General features: G+C 42.1%; 3 gene segments (V, D, J or C); all 3 read right to left on the bottom strand.

The window, feature by feature from the left end:
• Nucleotides 1-446: 446 nt before the first annotated feature.
• On the bottom strand, nt 447-3,729 carry LOC132458209 (immunoglobulin kappa constant-like). The segment is given in 4 exon segments: nt 447-972; nt 1,497-1,589; nt 2,735-2,792; nt 3,709-3,729. Coding segments are annotated over 4 exon segments (498 nt in total).
• A 5,040-nt stretch (nt 3,730-8,769) lies between these two features.
• On the bottom strand, nt 8,770-12,301 carry LOC132458207 (immunoglobulin kappa constant-like). The segment is given in 3 exon segments: nt 8,770-9,234; nt 9,389-9,452; nt 12,296-12,301. Coding segments are annotated over 3 exon segments (396 nt in total).
• Nucleotides 12,302-16,185: 3,884 nt separating this feature from the next.
• Nucleotides 16,186-18,252, bottom strand: LOC132458206 (immunoglobulin kappa constant-like). The segment is given in 3 exon segments: nt 16,186-16,717; nt 17,224-17,244; nt 18,198-18,252. Coding segments are annotated over 3 exon segments (402 nt in total).

Here is an 18,252-nt window from a genome sequence, read left to right as displayed (position 1 = left end):
CATAGACAGACATTATTAATATGTAACTGTTTCCACCACTCAGCATGCTAGGGTTCTTATGTCTTGTTGAGAGATACTGAATGTCTTTTGAGACGTAATTTTACAAGTTTCTGAGTTTGTATCTGCAGAAACCGGAACATCTCTCTGAACTACTATTATATGAAGTGACATAAAGTCAGTCTGGCACACATGGGTCATTGCAGCAGCAGTGGCTCTATGACTGACACTGGTCCACTGGATAAAGTGAAAACACTTTCCAAGGAAATCCCCACAAACAACACTTTGCTCCTTCAGAGATACACACCATAGCCTTAACCCTTCTTTCAAAATGGTAGGGAAATATGTTGGATAAAGATGGCAGAGGTTTTATATGCTCATTAGAATCCACATTCATTTGGAAATACGAAAGATAAATGACAGCAAATGATGACAAGAAAGGATTTAATCTTAACATCTTTATTAAATGTTCAACATGTGACCAACACAAGCAAGGGGTAAAATCCAGAGAGCATAATGTCAATGAATCAAACACGAGTTATATTAATGTAAATCATCAAAAGCTGCAGTGCCACCTGAGACAGAGAGACATAAAGCAGACGTGTCAGAGGAGATCTGTATCCTCCGGTACTTCCATACTGGAGCCTCTCTACTCTGAACACTCTCCAGGACTCAGGGTTTGAGTGACAGGCTGCGTCTGGCCATTCTTACTGGCCTCACAGCTCACTGAGCCCGCCTTCCTCCACTGGTCTGCAGGGAGGGTCAAGGTGCTGCTCCAGCTGTAGTGGCCATCTTTCCCCAGGACCCCCAGGCTATCTGACACCCCCCCATACCTGCTGCTGCCCCCCACCTTCCAGCCAAGCTTCCAGTCTGAGGGGAAGCCCCCACTGGCCACACACACGAGTGTAGCACTGCCCTGCTCCAGCTCCACTCTGGAGGGAGGGAGGACGCTCAACGTGGGCTGCACCACTCCCACTGGAAGAGAGAGAGAGGAGTGGACAACAGGCTCAGTTAACATCAGCCTCATAGGAGCACAGAGGGAAGGGACAGCTTCCTGCTCACCAGCAGTTGGTGACATTAAAGAGGAAGGAAACCATTGTGTTTAAAATCTCTTCATTAAAACGGTAACAACATGTTTATATTTAAAATGATTGAACTTCAAAAAGTAGCATTTTATTGGGTTAACATCAATCGGCAAGTGTGAATTTCTTCAAACTTAAATATGACTTATTTGCCAATTCAATAAATGAATAATGCCACAGCAATAATGACGTCTTTCATGAAATACATTATATTGTAGAACGTATGTAACGTATGCAGTGTAATTTAAAAGACAGGACTCTGTACCACAATATATTTACGCTTTGTCCTCAGCTTATCTTTAAAAAAACGACAAGAAATTAAAAATATAGAAAGTTCCAAAAGATAAGATTATCACCCTTAATTATATTTAGAGAAAGTTAAATATGCCAGGCAAAGAAAAGTGTCCTTGTACTTACAGTCAACGATGAGTTTGGTGCCTCCACCAAAAGTGACCCACAGTGATACAAACTCATTAAGAGGCTGTACAAAAACCTCCCGCACATTAAAGACTCATCTTACTCATCTCACGCAAACACTGGCTTTTCACTAAAATTGATGAATTAGTCAATATTTGATTCATTGGAAATATTATAATTAATATACATTAATTGTATGAATGTATATTAATTTAATGAAATATATTTATCATTCATTTATTTTCATAACATTTTTAAAGGCTCACTTACAAACGGTTTATTGTTTTAAAACATGTCTATTAATTTGACTCAATAAAAAACGTTCAAGTCAATGTTATATCCATGCATTTATCATATACAGAACAATATGTTTTTATCTATTATTCTGGGTTCAGGTAATAATGTAACGACAATTTCTTTCAAACAAATAGAAAGTTAAAGGATTTCATACAAACCAACATCGGCTTCAACCAGATAAAATGTTGTGCATTATAAATTCCAATAGTTTAGAGTAAATCTGAATACATATTCCAAAAGTGTGAATGTAGAAGAGATACAGCAGTCCTCTCAGAATGTCTGCAGTCACTCTCACCCCCAGTCTGATGAGTGGAAACAGGTCATTTCCATATAGAGGAAGCTTTGCATGCTCAGCTGAAACTGGGGTTCTGAGAGGGTTTAAAGTCCTCTGAGTTCAACACTGCAGGACTCCGAGCTGTCACTCAACACCCCAGAAACCGTGGCAACCATGAATCACCTCACCCTCCTTTTCTGGACAGTGGTCTGTGGATCCTTAACAGGTTGGTTCATTCCACTCAGTCAAGATGTGGGCCACCCTTCTCTGTTTGCTTGTGTTTTCTATTGGATAACTCAATGTTTGGTTTGTTTGTTTTCTACAGGAACCAGCAGTCAGGTGACTGTGACTCAGACACCAGTAGTGTCCTTTACTCCAGGATCCAGAGTCACTCTGACCTGTAAAACCAACACAGCGGTTCATGGCAATACCTATTTATTCTGGTACCAACAGAAACCTGGAGAAGAACACAAGCTCATCATGAAATTAGTAAACCAACTTGTATCACCAACACCGGCTCGGTTTAGTGGCAGTGGAAGCAGCACTGACTTCTCTCTGACCATCACCGGCGCCCAGCGTGAAGATGCAGCAGTTTATCACTGTCAGAGTCTCCACTATCTTAACAGTGTCTATGTGTTCACACAGTGATTGAGAGCCGTACAAATACCTCCCTCAGTCACACTGCGTAGACACTGAGCTGTTACAGCAGGAACCTGCTGCAGCTGCTGAGGGGGAAGAGACTCTGACACAGAGCGCTGAGCACAGAGCTGGCTCTAACCAGGGGCCTCAACCAAGAGCCAGCATTAGATTCCGCAGCATTATTAAACATACAAGTACTAAACTACAAGATATTACATACAACTACTACCTCAACTACCACGTATTACATACAACTACCTCAACTACAAGATATTGGAAAAAACTACTTCCTCAACTACCACATATTACGTACAACTACTACCCTGACTACAACATAGTAGCCTACATACAACTACTACCTTGACTAAAACATATTAGATAAAACTACTATCTCAACTACCACATATTACGTACAACTACTACCTTAACTAGAACATATTACATACAACTACTGCTTTGCTGGTCTCCTCCGACACCAACACACAGCTAGATGTTGTAAAGCCCTTCATTTGAGAGTTGTCACGACGATAAAAGCTGAGCAGGAGGTGAACGCAGGCGTGACAGAGCTCTGCCCAGAGTGTGTGTGTGTGTGTGTGTGTGTGTGTGTGTGTGTGTGTGTGTGTGTGTGTGTGTGTGTGTGTGTGTGTGTGTGTGTGTGTGTGTGTGTGTGTGTGGGTCTGGTTTATCCTGGGTTTATTGATTACTGATTCGTGTGCAGCCTTTCCAAACCCCAGAGTCCAATCAGCCTGACTCAGGCCAGGAGAGGCTGCCTCAACCAGCCATCGACCACACACACTCCACCCCCCCAACACCAGATAGAGAGGAGAGGGGGGGGGGGATGGATGATCCAGAGTCCAGAGCCAAAGCCTAACAAATGCATAAATAATAAACCAGACTCTGACCAGGGTTAGCATACCCAACAGTAAACCGGACTCTTAACAGAGTTACCAAACCATGAGGAGAACGCTTATAAATACGGTCCAAACCCCATTGTCCCCACACCCCATTGTCCCCGCACCCCATTGTCCCCACACCCCATTGTCCCCACACCTCCCCGGTGTCTTTTGGCTGTCCAGTCAGAGAGCACATGAAATTAGGAGATTTAAAATGGATTGATCTGATTAATCTATGAACCATGGGTCAATCCAGATGACACAAAACCAAACTACTCAGGAATATTTAAATTATTGGTAAAGAGGTGAACAGATTGGAGTTCATGGAATCCGTCTTTATTGTTATGACGTTGGTATGACATTAGAGGGCGCCATTGAGCAGGTATGGCGACATGCACACATACTGCTTTCACTGGATTCCCCAGAGACTCTTCTGAAAGTCTCAGCCCTACATTGACTCTGACTTTCAGTCACTCAAGAGACACAGGTGCACATCTGCTAAAACTGGACATCATTTGAATAGCTACAGCTCACTGCTCACAGAATATGTTTAAAGAGACACATCTTTTAGCATTGTCGGTTTGGTCTTTGACTCATAGACAGACATTATGAATATGTTACTGTTTCCCCCACTCAGCATGCTAGGGTTCCTACGTCTTGGTGAGGGATACTGAATTTATTTTGGGACGTAATTTTCTATGTTTCTGAGATTGTATCTGCAGAAACCTGGACATCTCTCTGAACTACTATTATATGAAGTGACAGAAAGTCAGTCTGACACACATGGGTCATTACAGCAGCAGTGGCTCTATGACTGACACTGGTCCACTGGATACGCTGAACACACTTTACAACATCCAAACAACCAACACTTTGCTCATTCAGAGATATACATCATAGCATTCCCTCGTGGGGAAATTTGTTTGAAGATGGCAGAGGTTTTATATGCTCATTAGAAGCCACATTAATTCGAAACTACAGAAGATAAACGATAGTAAATGATGACAAGAAAGAATTTATTCTTTATATCTTTATTAAATGTTCAACATGTGACCAACACAAGCAACGGGTAAAAATCTGAAATGTTAATGAATCAAAGACATGTTATATTAATGTAAATCATCTAAAGCTGCAGTGCCACCTGAGACAGAGAGACATAAAGCAGACATGTCAGAGGAGATCTGTATCCTCCAGTTCCTCCATGCTGGAGCCTCTCTACTCTGAACACTCCAGGATTCAGGGTTTGAGTGACAGGCTGCGTCTGGCCATTCTTCCTGGCCTCACAGCTCACTGAGCCCGCCTTCCTCCACTGGTCTGCAGGGAGGGTCAAGGTGCTGCTCCAGCTGTAGTGGCCGTCTTTCCCCTGGACCCCCAGGCTATCTGACACCCCCCCAGACCTGCTGCTGCACCCCACCTTCCAGCCAAGCTTCCAGTCTGAGGGGAAGCCCCCACTGGCCACACACACTAGTGTAGCACTGCCCTGCTCCAGCTCCACTCTGGAGGGAGGGAGGACGCTCAGCGTGGGCTGCACCACTCCCACTGGAAGAGAGAGAGAGGAGTGGACAACAGGCTCAGTTAACATCAGCCTCATAGGAGCACAGAGGGAAGGGACAGCTTCCTGTTCACCAGCAGTTGGTGACATTAAAGAGGAAGGAAACCATTGTGTTTAAAATCTCTTCATTAAAACGGTAACAACATGTTTATATTTAAAATGATTGAACTTCAAAATGTAGCATTTTATTGGGTTAACATTAATCGACAAGTGTGAATTTCTTCAAACTTAAATATGACTTATTTGCCAATTCAATAAATGAATAAGGCCACAGCAATAATGAAGTCTTTCATGAAATACATTATATTGGAGAACATAATTTAACATATGCAGTGTATTTTAAAAGTCAGAACTCTATACCACAATATATTTACACTTTGTCCTCCGCTTATCTTTAAAAAAACGACAAGAAATTAAAAATATAGAAAATTCCAAAACATAAGATTATCACCCTTAATTATATTTAGAGAAAGTTAAATATGGCAGGCAAAGAAAAGTGTCCTTGTACTTACAGTCAACGATGAGTTTGGTGCCTCCACCAAAAGTCCACCACAGTGATACAAACTCATTAAGAGGCTGTACAAAAACCTCCCGCACACTAAAGACTCATCTCACTGACACACTAAAAGTGATGAATATGTCGATATTTGATTAATTGGAAATATTATAATTAATATATAGTAATTTTATGAATGTATAGTAATTTAATTAAATACATTCATCATTAATTTATTGTCATAAAATGTTAAGGCTCTTTTACAAAAGGTTTATTGTTTTAAAACATGTCTATTAATTTGACTTCATAAAAAACCTTCAAGCCAACGTTATATTCATGCATTTATTATGTACAGAACAAGATGTTTATAACTATTATTCTGGGTTCAGGTAATAATGTAACGAAAATTTATTTCAAACAAATAGAAAGTTAAAGGATTTCATACAAACCAGGATTGGCTTCAACAAGATAAAATGTTATGCATTTTAAATTCCAATAGTTTCCATTAAATCTGAATTTGTATTCCAATGGTGTGAATGTAGAAGAGATACAACGGTCCTCCCAGAACGTCTGCAGTCACTCTCACCCCCAGTCTGATGAGTGGAAACAGGTCATTTCCATATAGAGGAAGCTTTGCATGCTCAGCTGAAACTGGGGTTCTGAGAGGGTTTAAAGTCCTCTGAGTTCAACACTGCAGGACTCAGAGCTGTCACTCAAAACCCCAGAAACCGTGGCAACCATGAATCACCTCACCCTCCTTTTCTGGACAGTGGTCTGTGGATCCTTAACAGGTTGGTTCATTCCACTCAGTCTAAATGTGGACCACTCTTCTCTGTTTGCTTGTGTTTTCTATTGGATAACTCAATGTTTGGTTTGTTTGTTTTCTACAGGAACCAGCAGTCAGGTGACTGTGACTCAGACACCAGTAGTGTCCGTTACTCCAGAATCCACAGTCACTCTGACCTGTAAAATAAACCCAGCGGTGTACAGATGGAGTGCTGGAGTAGAGGGTATATTTTGGTACCAACAGAAACCTGGAGAAGCCCCCAAGCTCATCATAAGCTATATAAGTACCCTTGTATCACCAACACCGGCTCGGTTTAGTGGCAGTGGAAGCAGCACTGACTTCTCTCTGACCATCACCGGCGCCCAGCGTGAAGATGCAGCAGTTTATCACTGTCAGAGTTTCCACTTACCTAACAGTGTCTTTGTGTTCACACAGTGATTGAGAGCCGTACAAAAACCTCCCTCAGTCACACTGCGTAGACACTGAGCTGTTACAGCAGGAACCTGCTGCAGCTGCTGAGGGGGAAGAGACTCTGACACAGAGCGCTGAGCACAGAGCTGGCTCTAACCAGGGGCCTCAACCAAGAGCCAGCATTAGATCCCTCAGCATTATTAAACAACTACTACCTCGACGACAATATATTACATAAAAAGCACTACCTTAACTACCACGTATTACGTACAACTACTACCTAAAATACCACATATTATATACAACTACTACATCAACTACTAAATACAACCGCTATCTCAACTACCACGTTATACATACAGCTACTGCCTCAACTTCAAGATATTACATGAAACTTATAATTGAACAACCACATTATACATGCAACAAAAACGTCAACATATTGAATGCAACTACAATCTCAACTACCACACATTACACCCCCCCCCCCCCCCCCCCCCCCCAACACCAGAGAGAGGGGGGAGGGGGAGGGAGGATCCCGAGCTGAAGCCTACTCCCCCCACAAGACATGAACCAATGTTTGAATAATAAACCTGACTCCGACCAGGGTTAGCATACCCAACAGTAAACCAGACTCTGACCAGGGTTAGCATACCCAACAGTAAACCAGACTCCGACCAGGGTTAGCATACCCAACAGTAAACCAGACTCTGACCAGGGTTAGCATACCCAACAGTAAACCAGACTCTGACCAGGGTTAGCATACCCAACAGTAAACCAGACTCCGACCAGGGTTAGCATACCCAACAGTAAACCAGACTCTGACCAGGGTTAGCATACCCAACAGTAAACCAGACTCTGACCAGGGTTAGCATACCCAACAGTAAACCGGACTCTGACCAGGGTTAGCATACCCAACAGTAAACCGGACTCTGACCTGGGTTACAAACCATACGTAGAACCATTATAAATACGGTCCAAACCCCTTTGTCCCCATAGCTTCCCAGTGTCATTTTGCTGTCCAGTCAGAGAGCACACATTAAATAAGGAGATTTAAAATTGGATTTATTTTCTATGAACCAAGGGTAAATCCTGATGAAACAAAAGTATACTACCCAGGGGTATTTTAATTATTGTTAAAGAGGTGAACAGAGTGGAGTTCATGGAATCAGTCTTTATTGCAATGGCGTTGGTTAGACATTAGGGGGCGCCATTGAGCAGGTATGGCGACATGCACACTTGCTGCTTTCACTGGAGTCTCCAGAGACTGTTTTGAAAACCTCAGCCCTACATTTACTCTGACTTTCTGTGACTCAAGAGACACAGGTGCACATCTGCTAAAATAAACTTTACATCATTTGAATAGCTACAGCTCACTGCTGACAGAATACGTTTAAAGAAACAGATCTTTTATCGTGTTGGTTTGGTCTTCGACTCATAGACAGACAATATTAATATGTTTCTGTTTCAAACACTCAGCATGCTAGGGTTCTTATGTCTTGGTGAGGGATACTGAATGTCTTTTGAGGCGTAAATTACATGTTTCTGAGTTTGTATCTGCAGAAACCTGGACATCTCTCTGAACTACTATTATATGAAGTGACATAAAGTCAGTCTGACACACATGGGTCATTTCAGCAGCAGTGGCTCTATGACTGACACTGGTCAACTGGATACAGTAAACATACTTTCCAAGGAAATCCCCACAACCAGCACTTTGCTCCTTCAGAGATGCACACCATAGCCTTAACCCTTCTTTCAAAATGGTGGGGAAATGTGTTTGATAAAGATGGCAGCGGTTTTATATGCTCAATAGAAGCCACATTAATTGGAAAACACAGAAGATAAACTATAGTAAATGATGACAAGAAAGAATGTATTCTTTTCATCTTTATTAAATGTTCAACCTGTGGTAAAACCAGAAAGCATCATGTTATTGAGTCAAAGACATGTTATATTAATGTAAATCATCTTAAGCTGTGGTGCCACCTGAGACAGAGAGACATGAAGCAGACGTGTCAGAGGAGATCTGTATCCTCCAGTACCTCCATGCTGGAGCCTCTCTACTCTGAACACTGGTCAGGATTCAGGGTTTGAGTGACAGGCTGCGTCTGGCCATTCTTACTGGCCTCACAGCTCACTGAGCCCGCCTTCCTCCACTGGTCTGCAGGGAGGGTCAATGTGCTGCTCCATCTGTAGTGGCCATCTTTCCCCAGGACCCCCAGGCTATCTGACACCCCCCCAGACCTGCTGCTGCCCCCCACCTTCCAGCCAAGCTTCCAGTCTGAGGGGAAGCCCCCACTGGCCACACACACTAGTGTAGCACTGCCCTGCTCCAGCTCCACTCTGGAGGGAGGGAGGACGCTCAGCGTGGGCTGCACCACTCCCACTGGAAGAGAGAGAGAGGAGTGGACAACAGGCTCAGTTAACATGTGAATGTAAATGGAAAAATATAGAAAGTTCCAAAAGATAAAATGATCACGCTTAATTATATTTAGAGAAAGTTAAATATGCCAGGCAAAGAAAAGTGTCCTTGTACTTACAGTCAACGATGAGTTTGGTGCCTCCACCAAAAGTCCACCACAGTGATACAAACTCATTAAGAGGCTGTACAAAAACCTCCCGCACATTAAAGACTCATCTTACTGACACGCAAACACTGGCTTTTCACTAAACTGGATGAATTAGTCGATATTTGATTCATTGGAAATATTATAATTAATATACATTCATTGTATGAATGTATATTAATTTAATGAAATATATTTATCATTCATTTATTTTCATAACATTTTTAAAGGCTCACTTACAAACGGTTTATTGTTTTAAAACAAGTCTATTAATTTGACTCAAGGAAAAACCTTCAAGCCAATGTTATATTCATGCATTTATTATAAACAGAACAATATGTTTTTATCTATTATTCTGGGTTCAGGTAATAATGTAACAACCATTTCCTTCAAAGAAATGGAAAGTCAAAGGATTTCATACAACCCAAGATCGGCTTCAATCAGATAAAATGTTATGCATTATAAATTCCAATAGTTTAGAGTAAATCTGAATACGTATTCCAATGGTGTGAATGTAGAAGAGATACAGCGGTCCCCCAGAATGTCTGCAGTCACTCTCACCCCCCGTCTGATGAGTGGAAACAGGTCATTTCCATACAGAGGAAGCTTTGCATGCTCAGCTGAAACTGGGGTTCTGAGAGGGTTTAAAGTCCTCTGAGTTCAACACTGCCGGACTCAGAGCTGTCACTCAACACCCCAGAAACCGTGGCAACCATGAATCACCTCACCCTCCTTTTCTGGACAGTGGTCTGTGGATCCTTAACAGGTTGGTTCATTCCACTCAGTCTAAATGTGGACCACCCTTCTCTGTTTGCTTGTGTTTTCTATTGGATAACTCAATGTTTGGTTTGTTTGTTTTCTACAGGAACCAGCAGTCAGGTGACTGTGACTCAGACACCAGTAGTGTCCTTTACTCCAGGATCCACAGTCACTCTGACCTGTAAAACAAACTCAGCGGTTCATGGCAATACCTATTTATTCTGGTACCAACAGAAACCTGGAGAAGCCCCCAAGCTCTTCATAAAATATACAACCCAACTTGTATCACCAACACCAGCTCGGTTTAGTGGCAGTGGAAGCAGCACTGACTTCTCTCTGACCATCAACGGCGCCCAGCGTGAAGATGCAGCAGTTTATCACTGTCAGAGTTTCCACTATCCTAACAGTGTTGATGTGTTCACACAGTGATTGAGAGCCGTACAAAAACCTCCCTCAGTCACACTGCGTAGACACTGAGCTGTTACAGCAGGAACCTGCTGCAGCTGCTGAGGGGGAAGAGACTCTGACACAGAGCGCTGAGCACAGAGCTGGCTCTAACCAGGGGCCTCAACCAAGAGCCAGCATTAGATCCCTCAGCATTAGTAAACGTACAAGTACTACCTCAACTACCACGTGTTACATACAACTACTTACTCAACTGCAACATATAAGATCAGTGGATGTCAAACTTTTTATACCGCGTACCACCACAGAAAATATTTGTCTCCCCAAGTACCAGCATTATGACAGATGTTATAAAATATAACAACATACAGTAGCGTAGACCTGCGGCCCTATTCAGCTACGCACATCTCATGCAGGAGGCACATTTATTCTTAAAAATTATATTATTTATTGTTAGCTGTTGTCAGCTGTACAAATTGGTAGCACTAGAACAGAGACACGGAAACAGATACACAAACACACACAGCAAGTGAGAACATGATCTCATGGTAAATGTATTTCCATTCGCTCAGTGGCGGCTGGTGGTTTATAAAGTGAGGGGGGAAGGACTGCGTGCTTGGTTGCCAATGGCCTGCTTGCACTGTTGCGTATGGTGGCATAAGCATGTGAGACTCAAGTTGTTTCAGGGTGTTTAGGGGAACTACGAAATAGCAGTGAGGGATAATTATGTGAATTGATACAAATCCACCAGTTGCAGCATTGTACTTTGAAAGCTTGAGCGCAGCACGTCTTGGACTACAAGGGCAGAAGGAAAGGATGCAAAGGCAATGAGTCCATTGAGCTGGGCGCCATCGAGCTGGTTCTCAGACGTGCACCCATACCGCTTTCACTGGAGTCTCCAGAGACTCTACTGAAAACCTCAGCCCTACATTTACTCTGACTTTCTGTCACTCAAAGGACACAGGGGCACATCTGCTAAACTAAACTGGACATCATTTGAATATGTACAGTTCACTGCACACAGAATACGTTTAAAGAAACACATCTTTTAGCGTTGTCGGTTTGGTCTTTGACTCATAGACAGATATTATGAATATCTAACTTTTTCCACCACTCATCATACTCCACCACTCATCATACTAGGGTTCCTGTATCTTGGTGAGGGATACTGAATGTCTCTTGAGACATACTTTAACATGCTTCTAAGTTGTATCTGCAAAAACTATTGGGAATTTTTTCTGAACTACTATTTTATGAAGTGACTGTCAGCCTGACACATAGTCATTTCAGCAGCAGTGGTTCTATTACTGACACTGGTCCACTGAATACATTGAACACACTATCCAAGGACATTCACACAACCAACACTTTGCTCATTCAGAGATACACACCATAGCTTTAACCCTTCATTCAAAATGGTGGTGAAATTTGTTTAATAAAGATAACAGGTGCTATATATATACTCAATAGAAGCCACAATCATTTGAAAACACAGAAGATAGACGATAGTAAATAAATACAAGAAAGAATTTATTCATCACATCTTTATTAAATGTTCTACATGTGACCAACACAAGCAAGGGGTAAAATCCATAAAGCATCATGTTAATGAACAAAAGACATGTTATATTAATGTAAATCAACAAAAGCTGCGTGCCACCTGAGACAGAGAGACATAAAGCAGACGTGTCATAGGAGATCTGTATTCTCCAGTACCTCCATGCTGGAGCCTCTCTACTCTGAACACTCTCCAGGATTCAGGGTTTGAGTGACAGGCTGCGTCTGGCCATTCTTACTGGCCTCACAGCTCACTGAGCCCGCCTTCCTCCACTGGTCTGCAGGGAGGGTCAAGGTGCTGCTCCAGCTGTAGTGGCCATCTTTCCCCTGGACCCCCAGGCTATCTGACACCCCCCCAGACCTGCTGCTGCACCCCACCTTCCAGCCAAGCTTCCAGTCTGAGGGGAAGCCCCCACTGGCCACACACACTAGTGTAGCACTGCCCTGCTCCAGCTCCACTCTGGAGGGAGGGAGGACGCTCAGCGTGGGCTGCACCACTCCCACTGGAAGAGAGAGAGAGGAGTGGACAACAGGCTCAGTTAACATCAGCCTCATAGGAGCACAGAGGGAAGGGACAGCTTCCTGTTCACCAGCAGTTGGTGATATTAAAGAGGAAGGGAACCATTTTTCTTAAAAGTTCTTCATTAAACCAGTAATTGCATGTTCCTATTTAACTTCAAAATTCAGCAATTTATTGGTTAACATTTATCGACTTTGCACGAGTTTGAATTTCTTCTAACTTAAATGTGACAATTAAATAATGCCACATCAATAATCAAGTCTTTCATGAAATGCATTATATTGTAGAACACATGCAACATATTTAGTGTAATTTAAAAGACAGAACTCTGTACCACAATATATTCACACTTTGTCCTCAGCTTTTTTTCTGAAAAAACTACAAGAAATGATAACCATAGCAAAGTAAAGAATACAAAGATTATCAAGCTTAAATAAATGGAAAGAAAGTTAAATATTCCAAGCAAAGAAAAGTGTCCTTGTACTTACAATCAACGATGAGTTTGGTGCCTCCACCAAAAGTCAACCACAGTGATACAAACTCATTAAGAGGCTGTACAAAAACCTCCAGCCCATCTCACTGACGCACTAACACAGACATTTATGAATGAATACATTTTTCATTCCCTGGAAATATTATTATTAATATGTATTAATTGTTTGAATTGATTTAATGAAGTACATTCATCATATGTTTATTTTCATAATTTTTTTAAAGGAACTCTTACAAACGGTTTATTTTTTTAAAAAATTCTAATCATTTGACTTAATAAGAAACCTTCAATCCGATTTTATAATCATGCATTTATTATAAAAAGAATAGTGTGTTTTTATCTATTATTCAGGTTTTAGGTAATAATAATCTATAAAAAAAAAAATCAAAAGAATTAGAAAGTTAAAGGATTTCATACAAACCAAGATCGAATACACCAAAGAAATATATATACATTATAAATTCCGATCGTTTCCAGTAAATCTGAATTTGTATTCCAAAAGTGTGAATGTAGAAGAGATACAGCGGTCCTCCCAGAACGTCTGCAGTCACTCTCACCCCCAGTCTGATGAGTGGAAACAGGTCATTTCCATATAGTGGAAGCTTTGCATGCTCAGCTGAAACTGGGGTTCTGAGAGGGTTTAAAGTCCTCTTAGTTCAACACTGCAGGACTCTGAGCTGTCACTCAACACCCCAGAAACCGTGGCAACCATGAATCACCTCACCCTCCTTTTCTGGACAGTGGTCTGTGAATCCTTAACAGGTTGGTTCATTCCACTCAGTCTAAATGTGGACCACCCTTCTCTGTTTGCTTGTGTTTTCTATTGGATAACTCAATGTTTGGTTTGTTTGTTTTCTACAGGAACCAGCAGTCAGGTGACTGTGACTCAGACACCAGTAGTGTCCGTTGCTCCAGGATCCACGGTCACTCTGACCTGTAAAACAAGCCCAGCGGTTCTTCGCAATACCTATTTATTCTGGTACCAACAGAAACCTGGAGAAGCCCCCAAGCTCATCATGAAATTAGTAAACCAGCTTGTATCACCAACACCAGCTCGGTTTAGAGGCAGTGGAGGCAGCACTGACTTCTCTCTGACCATCAACGACGCCCAGCGTGAAGATGCAGCAGTTTATCACTGTCAGAGTTACCACTACCTAAACAGTGTCAGTGTGTTCACACAGTGATTGAGAGCCGTACAAAAACCTCCCTCAGTCACACTGCGTAGACACTGAGCTGTTACAGCAGGAACCTGCTGCAGCTGCTGAGGGGGAAGAGACTCTGACACAGAGCGCTGAGCACAGAGCTGGCTCTAACCAGGGGCCTCAACCAAGAGCCAGCATTAGATTCCTCAGCATTATTAAACATACAAGTACAACTACCACGTTTAATATACCACTACTACCTCAACTACAACATATTACATACAACTACTACCTCAACCTCCTCATATTACTTACAACTACTACCTCAACCACCACCTATAATATACAAGTACTACCTCAACCACCATGTATTACATACAACTACTACCTCAACTACCACCTGTAATATACAAGTACTACCTCAACCACCACGTATTATATACAACTACTACCTCAACCTCCTCATATTACTTACAACTACTACCTCAACCACCACGTATTACATACAACTACTACCGCAACTGCAACATATTGGATAAACCTACTGCCTCAACAACAACAAATTACAAACAACGCAAGGAGGTGACCACAGACGTGACAGAGCTCTGTCCTGTGTGTGTGTGTGTGTGTGTGTGTGTGTGTGTGTGTGTGTGTGTGTGTGTGTGTGTGTGTGTGTGTGTGTGTGTGTGTGTGTGTGTGTGTGTGTGTGTGTGTGTGTGTGTGTGTGTGTGTGTGTGTGTGTGTGTGTGACTGGTTTATCCTGTGCCTTGATTACTGATTCACCACAGGTGTGCAGCCTGTCCCAGTGAGGCTGCTTCAACCAGCCATCGACCACACACACTCCACCCCCCCAACACCAGGTAGGGAGCGGGGGGGGGGATCCCCAGCCGAAGTCCACCCCCCCACCAGACACGAAAAAACATGTACTAAATAATAAACTGGACTCTGACCAGGGTCACCAAACCGTACGTAGAACAATAATAAATACTATCCAAACGCCATTGTCCCCATAGCTCCCCAGTGTCTTTGTGCTGTCCAGTCAGAGGGCACACATGAAATAAGGAGATTTAATGTTGGATTGACGTGATTTATCTATGAACTAAGGGTCAATCCCGATGAAACAAAAGCATGCTACTCGGGAATATTTTAATTATTGTTAAAGAGGTGAACAGAGTGGAGGTCATGGAATCAGTCTTTATTGCAATGGTGTTGGTTACACACTAGAGGGCGCAACTGAGCTGGTATGGAGACATGCACAGATACTTCTTTCACTGGAGTCTCAAGAGACTGTTCTGAAAACTTCAGGCCTATATTTACCCTGACTTTCTGTGACTCAAGAGACACAGATGCACATAAGCTAAAACTGGACATCATTTGAATAGCTACAGCTCACTGCTCACAGAATACGTTTAAAGAAACACATTTTTTATCGTTGTCGGTTTGGTCTTTAACTCGTAGACAGACATTATTAATATGTTACTGTTTCCACCACTCAGCATGCTAGGGTTCTTATTTCCTGTTGAGAGATACTGAATGTCTTTTGAGACGTAATTTTACAAGTTTCTGAGTTTGTATCTGCAGAAATCTGGAGCATCTCTCTGAACTACTATTATATGAAGTGACATAAAGTCAGTCTGAGACACATGGGTCATTTCAGCAGAAGTGGCTCTATGACTGACACTGGTCCACTGGATACAGTGAACACACCTTCCAAGGAAATCCCCACAAACAATACTTTGCTCCTTCAGAGATACACACCATAGCCTTAACCCTTCTTTCAAAATGGTAGGGAAATATGTTGGATAAAGATGGCAGAGGTTTTATATGCTCATTAGAATCCACATTAATTTGGAAATACGAAAGATAAATGATAGCAAATGATGACAAGAAAGGATTTAATCTTAACATCTTTATTAAATGTTCAACATGTGACCAACACAAGCAAGGGGTCAAATCCAGAGAGCATCATGTTATTGATTAGAAGACATGTTATATTAATGTAATTTATCAAAATCTGCAGTGTCACCTCAGAAAAAGAGAAATAAAGCAGACGTGTCAGAGGAGATCTGTGTCCTCCAGTTCTTCCATGCTGGAGCCTCTCTACTCTGAACACTCTCCAGGATTCAGGGTTTGAGTGACAGGCTGCGTCTGGCCATTCTTACTGGCCTCACAGCTCACTGAGCCCGCCTTCCTCCACTGGTCTGCAGGGAGGGACAAGGTGCTGCTCCAGCTGTAGTGGCCATCTTTCCCCAGGACCCCCAGGCTATCTGACACCCCCCCAGACCTGCTGCTGCCCCCCACCTTCCAGCCAAGCTTCCAGTCTGAGGGGAAGCCCCCACTGGCCACACACAGCAGTGTAGCACTGCCCTGCTCCAGCTCCACTCTGGAGGGAGGGAGGACGCTCAGCGTGGGCTGCACCACTCCCACTGGAAGAGAGAGAGAGGAGTGGACAACAGGCTCAGTTAACATCAGCCTCATAGGAGCACAGAGGGAAGGGACAGCTTCCTGTTCACCAGCAGTTGGTGATATTAAAGAGGAAGGGAACCATATTTCTTAAAAGTTCTTCATTAAACCAGTAATTACATGTTCCTATTTAACTTCAAAATTCAGCAATTTATTGGGTTAACATTTATCGACTTTGCACAAGTTTAAATTTCTTCTAACTTAAATGTGAAAATTAAATAATGCCACAGCAATAATTAAGTCTCTCATGAAATGCATTATATTGCAGAACACATGCAACATATTCAGTGTAATTTAAAAGACAGAACTCCGTACCACAATATATTCACACTTTGTCCTCAGCTTTTTTTCCGAAAAAACTACAAGAAATTAAAACCATAGCAAAGTGAAAAATATAAAGATTTTCAAGCTTAAATAAATGGAAAGAAAGTTAAATATTCCAAGCAAAGAAAAGTGTCCTGGTACTTACAATCAACGATGAGCTGGGTGCCTCCACAGTGATACAAACGAATTAGTAGAATTAAAAAAATATATAACATTTTAAAACAATCTTTGGAGTCTCACAATCAAACAGAACAAATAAACGAGCCAAACCAGTCCACAAATTGAACTTGTGAGAGCTTTCAAAATGAAAGAATGGATGTAATAAACATGCATTTAATTCCAAAAAATTATATGTTTTTATTTATGATAACATTTTAGGTTCCGCTGTAATGAATAACTTTTTTGTACACAATTTTGAAAATTAATGAATTTCATACAAACCAAGATCGAATTAACAAGAAAAAATGTTATAGATTCCAATTCCAATTGTTTACACCAAATCAAATTTTATTCCAATGGTTCGAATGTAGAAGAGATACAGCGTTCCTCCCAGAATGTCTGCAGTCACTCTCACCCCCAGTCTGATGAGTGGAAACAGGTCATTTCCATATAGAGGAAGCTTTGCATGCTCAACTGAAACTGGGGTTCTGAGAGGGTTTAAAGTCCTCTGAGTTCAACACTGCAGGACTCAGAGCTGTCACTCAACACCCCAGAAACCGTGGCAACCATGAATCACCTCACCCTCCTTTTCTGGACAGTGGTCTGTGGATCCTTAACAGGTTGGTTCATTCCACTCAGTCTAAATGTGGACCACCCTTCTCTGTTTGCTTGTGTTTTCTATTGGATAACTCAATGTTTGGTTTGTTTGTTTTCTACAGGAACCAGCAGTCAGGTGACTGTGACTCAGACACCAGTAGTGTCCTTTACTCCAGGATTCAGAGTCACTCTGACCTGTAAAACCAACACAGAGGTGTTCAGCAATAGTAATGGTCAGTATCTACACTGGTACCAACAGAAACCTGGAGGAGCCCCCAAGCTCATCATAAAATATGTAAACCAACTTGTATCACCAACACCTCGGTTTAGAGGCAGTGGAAGCATCACTGCCTTCTCTCTGACCATCAACGCCGCCCAGCGTGAAGATGCAGCAGTTTATCACTGTCAGAGTCTCCAT

The sequence above is a fragment of the Gadus macrocephalus genome, chromosome 5 (assembly GCF_031168955.1).
Source record: "Gadus macrocephalus chromosome 5, ASM3116895v1".
NCBI classification, from domain to species: domain Eukaryota; kingdom Metazoa; phylum Chordata; class Actinopteri; order Gadiformes; family Gadidae; genus Gadus; species Gadus macrocephalus.
Note: the sequence above shows the minus strand (reverse complement) of the source record. Positions and strands in the feature narration are given on the sequence as shown.